The 8495-nt window shown below is 35.5% G+C and overlaps 1 protein-coding gene across 4 annotated transcripts in view; it reads left to right on the forward strand.

Annotated features, from left to right (window-relative positions):
- Nucleotides 1–8495, forward strand: part of VMP1 (vacuole membrane protein 1) — a 140046-nt gene that overhangs the window by 63964 nt on the left and 67587 nt on the right. For all 4 annotated transcript variants that reach the window (XM_082372066.1, XM_082372064.1, XM_082372067.1 and 1 more), the window contains one exon: nucleotides 2587–2718. In XM_082372066.1, coding sequence (XP_082228192.1) covers nucleotides 2587–2718 — 132 coding nt within the window. The remainder of the gene's footprint in view (nucleotides 1–2586; nucleotides 2719–8495) is intronic.

Below are 8495 nucleotides of genomic sequence, written 5' to 3' on the forward strand. Positions count from 1 at the left end.
AGTTAGTGTTCAGATTTTTCTGATTGTGTTTATTTCTTTGTTTTTCTTTTCAAATATATTTGTTGATGAAACTGGATTGTTTGTCAAGTATAGTTTTCCACGGTCTGAATTTTACTGATTGTATTCCAGTTGGTGTAATTTAAATATGTTTCTCTGTTTCCTGTGAATTGATAGCTGGGTTGAGAGGCTTGAAAAAAAATTTTTTATTTTAACAAGAATATACTTTATAGTCTTATGTATTCTATCACGAAGTGCAATAATGTCTGGTTGTCTTTCTGTTTATGATATTAACACCATTATTATATAAGTCCATTATTTTATTAGGGCTTATAAAATGGGGGCATTCCAGTTGCATCATTTTTTTCTTTAGTTATTGACTGGAATACGTTTATAAAGAGAAACTTCTCCTTATCACCAATTTGGTTACCCTGAGATATCTTCCATATAGGTAAAACAGGATAAATAATTGATTGTTTCTTTTTATTTACCAGTTTTTAAAATAATTAGTTGGTTCTCTAACATCCTCTGAAGGTGACTAAATTAACTTCTCTTGTTTAGCAAAATATGATTTGTGTTTTCTTCCTACATCCTTCTTTGTATATATATATATATATATCTCCTCCCTCTTCTCTCTGTTCTTTAACTAAATATGGTCTTATTCTTTTGGCACTTAAGTATGTTCTTTTCATAACTCTTGGTTCACATGTGGATAATGCAGTTACACTTGGAGATCATTGATTTCACACACTGGAGCATAACACTGTGATTGTAAAATGTTTGAATTTCGTAATGTCCCTTGGGGATTCTTGTCAAGGCATTTGCAGGCAGAGCCATAGGACATAGCAAACAATAAAGACTAAAGTTGCTTCTGAAAACTGCCAGAGGTTTTTCATTCACTATGACTCAGGGCAGAGAAGCATGGCTCTAAGTTAAGAATTCTCCTGGAGACTACAGGCCTCTTGCATTATTATCTATCCTGTATTTAAGCTGTATATGTCCAAACCAAGTTCCTGATTCTTTTACCTTTGTTTTCGTCCTTATGTTCTAAGTTGATTTAAAAAAAAAAATTATCTTCAAAAACAAGAATCCACAAAGTGACTGAAACATGAGTCACTCAGTGTCCTGAGGAAATCAACATTTTTCCTGTGGTGAAAATTTATCCATCCTAATGTTGAGATTTCAAGGGGCTTCCTGACCACAGTGTGTTAAAAGCTTTAACTCTGAACAAAAAAGTTGTATTGGGATTAAAACAACATCCTAAATATCAGAAGATTTCCTATATATCTAACAGGTATACTAGTGAATGCTCATTAGCAAATCATTTGAATATTTGAAAAGGGGGGGAACTGACAAAAATAACAGTGTATGTGTGTGTATATATATATATATATATATATATATATATATTTATATATAAAATCTAAAAAAATAAAACAAATGAGTGGTTATAACAAAACAGAAACAGAATTTCAGATACAGAGAACAAACTAGTGGTTACCAATGGGGAGAGGGAAGTGGGGAGGAGGGAACAAGATAGCCATAGGGGATTAAGAGGTACAAACTACTGTGTATAAAATAAATAAGCTACAAGGAAAATAGACCAACAGTTTATAATAACTTTAAATAGAGTATAGTCTATAAAAATTTTGAATAACTGTTTTATACCTGAAACTAATATTATATTATAAATCAACTATACTTCAATAAAAAAAAGAAATAACATTTCAAAAGTCTGGAAAACCATGTGCTATTTCTTTTTTTTTTTTTTAATTTTTATTGGAGTATAGTTGCTTTACAATATTGTGTTAGTTTCTGCTGTTTCTTTAGCAAGTTCTTGTTTAAATTATCATTTATTTGACGAGTGAAGTTTTTAACTTGCTTTGCTGTGTGAAATTTTAAAAAGGGATGTTTTTCCAGGCTGAAACAATAAATGTCACTGTGCAGTTTAAAAAACAAAACAAAACTAGTGGTTTTTTTTTTTTTTTTCTTATTCTCTGACAGGTTTATTAGCTTTCAAATTAATGTAGGTTTTTAATCCCAACACAACAATATTGTGTTGTTTCAGCAAAGTAAATCAGCTGTACGTATACATATATCTCTTCTTTTTTGGATTTCCTTCGCATTTGGTCACCACAGAGCATTGAGTAGAGTTCCCTGTGCTATACAGTAGGTTCTCATTAGTTATCTATTTTATACATAGTATCAGTAGTGTATATATGTCAATCCCAATCTCCCAATTCATCCCACCCACCCCTGCTATTTCTAAACTTAATAAAATGAAAAGAGATGTAAAAAGTAAGAACAGAGGGCATAAGTAGAGATGCTAGAGAACTAACATTAATTTAGTGTCTGCAGCGTACCAGGGATTGTCTAAGAGTTTTATGTATGTTATCTGGCCTGGCATTGTGTAGGTCAGTATTAGGGTATGATTCAAACTCATGTCCTCCTGATTGTGTAATATATCTTTTCCTCCCTAATACATGCATCTTAACATGCTTTTAGTGATATTGAAAAATAAAGATTTGATCCGCTTAGTATCACTGTGTTGAGAAAACCTCATGTAAGTATTTTGGTTTTTTTACGTAGGGTATCGGTACAGCGATCGGAGAGCTGCCTCCATATTTCATGGCCAGGGCAGCTCGCCTCTCAGGTGCTGAACCAGATGATGAAGACTATCAGGAATTTGAAGAGATGCTGGAACATGCAGAGACTGCACAAGTAAGATCAGTGGGGAAAAAAATAGAATACTTTAATTATCCCTTAAAGAGGTTATGATTAAGGTAAATTTTTTAATAGTTACTCTGAAGAAGAAAACTGCCAATGTAAACACATAGTTTAGTATAAAATATTTAGAAAAGCTGAAATATGAAAATGATTATACTCATGATCTTAGAATAGAGAAATACAGAAAGAGTCAACGAGACAACTCAGACTAAACCAGGGTAAATTCATGTGGCCAGGGACGTTAAGGAGCTGAAACATTATTTGTCCATTATGTGTTTATAAGTATTACCAAGCAGACCAGTGAATAAGTAAGGGGGATAAATAGGTGGACCAGGCTGTGAATCTAAAATAATAGAACTTCCTAATTAATTTTTTGAAAATAACACCAAAATAGTTTACCATGTTTAGAGGAAACTTAACTCCCAATTAAGAAGGAGCAATTAAGATAAACTTATCCTTTGTTGCAGGGTGGTGGGAGGGAAAGGCTGAGGCCTTTTACACCTGAGCACAAACTATATATCAACCTGTATCTTAGTGTTACAAAATAGGTGTTGTTCTTTGTAGGAAAATTCCTACAAACATTATTAACTGATTGAGTCTCCATCTTAGGGATGATAGTAGAAATCAACATAGACATAAATAAAAAGGATATAAAAGAGATTCTTGAAAGTTTTCATATAAAATACATCTCACTACCCAGATTTGATCTAAATTGTCTTATTATTGTGTGTCTGTAAGTGCATGTGCCCACATAAGTACGCACAGATTTTTTTGTTCAATGAGTTCATAGTTTTCTTAGTGGAATCTGAAACCCCAAACCCACTACCCTAGAGAGGGAAAAACATTTTTTTTTTAAATGACAGATGTCCTTTTTTTAAAAAAACGTTATTAAATGGAAATCAACTATGGATAGTTACAGTTTTTTATTGAAAACAAACTTTCAAATATGAATGTAGAATAGCCAAACGTAAAACAAAGCAGTCAAAGAGCTATGGCCATCTCTCTGCATGGAAAGAGGCAAATTGTCCTTGTGCTTTGTTTTAACCAAATATTGTGCCTTTCTTCCTCACATCATAATGTTTATATTAATGCTAATAATTATTACTAATAATTACTAATAATACTTTTTAATTATTTTTAATGCTTTTTAAAGTCCACTATCTGATTTAACCCTAGTATTAACTCTGAGGTAGTATGGAAAGGTACCATTTTTCTAATTTTATAGAAAACTGCAGATCTAGAAATTGTTACCTCCCAAGTTTTACATGCTTAGAAGTAGAGCTGGAACCAGAACTCAGAATGGCAGTGTCACTGGTAAATTCCATTTACTGAAACAATGTCCATCTATAGACATAGGTGGTTGAGTATCCCCATTTGTGATAACTGATACCTCTGTCATTTGTGGCACTAATTAATGCATGTCATTTAACATATCAAAACCTTTTATCATCTATATAAAATCAGCAAGTTGAAGTAGAATCAGTCTAAGATGGTGTGCAGCTTTAAATTTTCATGCTGTGGTTGGATACCAAACAGGTATAAGTACTGTTCTCTATTAAGCCAACTAAAGCCAACTAATGTATTGTGATTATTTTCCTTAAAGTTTTTTTGTTTTGGAATTAATATTTTTTTATTTGCATAGTTTCCTCAATCTCTTCTTTCTACCAGCTCTGTGAAACACTTCTCAAGATCACTTTCCACTTGGTAACGCACTTAAATTAATATCATTTCTATTTTTTTTTCTTGGAGTCATCACTCTGGATTCCCCCATGCTCCCACTCTAGTCTGTACGTGGTGTTTTCTTGGCGCTCTGCGCCATTGCTTCTCTCTTGATTTGGATCCCTTATCTTGCTCTTTCTTGATTTACTCCCTAATTTTAGTTGAACATATTCTGCAGTACCTTTCTGAGAAAGGACAAGTAGAAGGAAAATTCTTAAAATGCTGTATTCTTCATTCACACTTAATCAGTTAGATGAATATAGGATTCTAAGTTGAAATCATTTTTTAATTTAGAATTTGGAAGGCATTTCTCAATCATCTTCAGGCTTCTGGTGTTGATAGTGATATACCTAATGCCATGCTGAGCCCTCTTTATAGGTAGTCTTTTTGGTGGTTTTGTTTTTTTCTCTAGAAGATTGTAGATTCATTATCTGAGGTATGGGTCTTTTTTAATATTTATTCTGCTAGGCACTGAGGAAACTTGTCAACCTAGAGTCCACTAGTTTTGGGAAACATTCCTTTTTTTTTTTTTTTTTTTTTAATAAATTTATTTATTTTTGGCTGCCTTGGGTCTTCGTTGCTGCGCACGGGCTTTCTCTAGTTGCGGTGAACAGGGACTACTCTTCGTTGCAGTGCGCGGGCTTCTCATTGCGGTGGCTTCTCTTGTTGCGGAGCACGGGCTCTAGGTGCGCGGGCTTCAGTAGTTGCAGCACACGGGCTCAGTAGTTGTGGCTCGCGGGCTCTAGAACACAGGCTCAGTAGTTGTGGTGCACAGGCTTAGTTGCTCTGTGGCATGTGGGATCTTCCCGGACCAGGGCTCAAACCCGTGTCCCCTCATTGGCAGGCGGATTCTTAACCACTGCGCCACCAGGGAAGCCGCATTCTTGTATTTTTTCTGTGTCAGTTTACCCTCTTTGGTCTCTACTCTTGCTTTCTGGAATTACCATTATTTTGATATTGGGACTCCAACACCTGTCATTTTAGTTTTTTTTATAATTTTCCTCCTAATATTTATCTCATTTTACTTTGTATGCAATTTCCTCAACTTTATATTCTATAATCTAATATTAAAATGTTTTTCCACTGTCATATATTTATTTTCAAAAAGCAATTTGTATTATACTTCCCCAAAAATGGCTTATCCTATCTTTTTGAAGGTATTTAGTTTCTTTAAGTTTTCAATACTCCAGGCATTTCTTTTAATTTTTCCCCTTTGTCTGTTCTGTTTCCTGTTGGAAGCTTTCCTCAAAGTCTGGTGATCCTTGTTTTTCTGTAGAATAAGGCACATAAAAGCCAAATGGAAGCTATGTGTGTGGAGGCAAGGTATAGGAGTGGCAGGCCACCTGGTTTATTGGAACCTCTGTATATCAGTTTTTGTGCATCTTTCCTTTGGGGTAGTTCAGTTTCTTTAGTGATGGATCTTCCAGTTCCTTGCCTTGGGAATATAAATCTTGCTGCTGACATTCTAAAGCTAAGCTGTAGAAGGCGAGTTAGAGATCTTCATTTACTGAGTAGACTTTCACTTAACCTACTTTGTGGTAAGTCCGTGGATGCCTGCACAAAGATATCCTGAGTCCAGAACCTTTGGTATACTTTCTAGAGACTATACTTGATGTCTTTTTCGGGACTAGGGGAGGAAGCTGTCTGTTTGTGCTAAGTACTCTGTATACAGTCTCCTTGTTTTCAGCCCTACCCCAGTTTCTTCTGCAGTTCTGCTGATGATCCTTTGTGGAGTTCTGCAGTGCAAATCAATTTGCTTCTCTTCTATATCTTCCACTGCAGCCTCTCTGGTATAATCTTTTCTTCCCATCTGCCCCTGTCTTCATTTATTAATACTAGTTTCATCAAAGACAGAGTTCAGTGTTTCTGTTTGGGGTTATTATTAAGATAAAGGGTGTTCCAGTTATCTATTGCTGAGTAATAACCCCCCACCCCCGGTATTTAGTGCTTTGAAACAAGAAGAGTTTATATTGCTCACAGCTGTGCAATTTAGGCAAAATGGCTTGACTGTAAATCGGAGTATCTACTTCCAAGATGGTTTGCTGATATAACTGACAAGTTGATTCTGTCTGTTGGTTTGGAGTTCAGTTGGACTGTTGGTTTGGGACCTCAGATTACTCTTCATGGGGCTTCTTGGGTTTCCTCATATCATGGCACCTGAGTTCTAACAAGTGTTCTGAAAGAACCTTGCTGGAAGATGCAAGGCTTCTTGTAACCTAACCTCAGAAATGCCAGTCACTTTGCCACACTGTGTTGGTGAAGTAGGTCACTAAAGCCAGCCCAGATTCAGAGAGGGGAATTAGACCCACCTCTCAATGAGAGAGTAAGCAAAGAATTTGTAGCCATCTTTAACCTATCACAGGGGCAACGGTCTTATTTGGTCATCTTGAAATAGAACACTTACTATACAAACTAGAATTTCTCTAGGAGGGGGAATGAGATGGTAATTGATCTTGAAATCATATAATGTGAGAAACTGTTGAAAAGAATTTAGACATGTTTCCTTGAAAGGGGGAATTGATGAGCTTGTCAAATATTCAGAAGTTGTTATACTCATGAGTTATACTCATGCTGAGAAACTATAGAGGTAAACTTTGTCTTAGAATTAGCCAGTGAAAGTTTTCTGAGGCTCACATTGGCTGAATATTAAAAAAAAAAAATTCCTATAAATTTTAATTGTGTACAAATGGAATTGCTATTTCAAAAAAGAATGAGTTCCTTGTCTCCCTCTATGTGATACCTTTCATGGATCCATGCATAGCGACTCCCTGCATTGAGTAGAACATTAGCTGGATGACTCATTTCATTCTTCACAATTTTTTGATTCTTAGATTATGAATAATACATTCCGTAAATTTGTTACCATCTAAAAGCTCAACTTCCAAAAATTCAGGTCTCCTAGAATTTGATGAAGAAGTAAATCACGCTTCATCTTATACGTGTAATTTGAGCTCTCGAAGACTTTTACATCTTGAAGACTCTAAATCTTTATCTACCATTAGGGTAATAATCTTTTTCCGTCATCCCTTATGGCCATGATTATTATTATTATTTTTTTTTTTTTTGGCTGCGTTGGGTCTTCGTTGCTGTGTGCGGGCTTTCTCTAGTTGCGGCGAGCAGGGGCTACTCTTCGTTGCAGTGCGTGGGCTTCTCATTGTGGTGGCTTCTCTTGTTGTGGAGCACGGGCTGTAGGCGCACAGGCTTCAGTAGTTGCAGCACGCGGCCTCAGTAGCTGTGGCATGTGGGCCCTAGAGCACGTGGGCTTCAGTAGTTGCGGCACGTGGGCTCAGTAGTTGTGGCACACAGGCTTAGTTGCTCCACGGCATATGGGATCTTCCCGGACCAGGGATTGAACTTGTGTCCCCTGCATTGGCAGGCAGATTCTTAACCACTGTGCCACCAGGGAGGTCCCACAATACTTCTGATGGTCATGAGGTTTGACTGTTTTCATTCTATAAAGCCAATAATTACCATCACTGTTTTAGGATAAACTTTATATTTCTTATTCCCTAATTTCATACTTGCTTGTATTAAAAAATCAAGTAAGCAAAACGTACACTTCTGTTTCATGTTCTTTAGTCAGAAATTATATACTCTTTATGAACATTTTATTTAAAATTTTTACCCCAAATTACAATTGTATGTACTGTCAATTGTTTATATAAGCTAGAAAATAATATAATAAAAGAGTAACTTATTCCTGACAATTTTGTCATCTTCCCTATTAATTTTCTTTCTAAGGTCAGTAAAAATCTGTGTGTAAGGCACTTGAATGAAGTGCCTCGGTACAAACAATGAAGTAGAAGATATTTTGCCTGATTTGAATAGGAAAAACACTCAGGAACACACAGCCGGTGAATCTCAGAGCCAACACCCAACCCAGTTTTCTGACTTTGAGATTAGTGCTTTGCTTACTGTAAGCCAGCATAGCAACATTTTCATCCAGGTTAATGCAACAAAAAATGAAGAACAGATTAAAAAATGTTTTTTTCTTTCTGTTACATTTGATTTGAATTTTCTTTTCTTTCTTTATTGCCTTTCATGCTTTTTTT

The sequence above is a fragment of the Balaenoptera borealis genome (assembly GCF_965194805.1).
Source record: "Balaenoptera borealis genome assembly, chromosome: 20".
NCBI classification, from domain to species: Eukaryota; Metazoa; Chordata; class Mammalia; order Artiodactyla; family Balaenopteridae; genus Balaenoptera; species Balaenoptera borealis.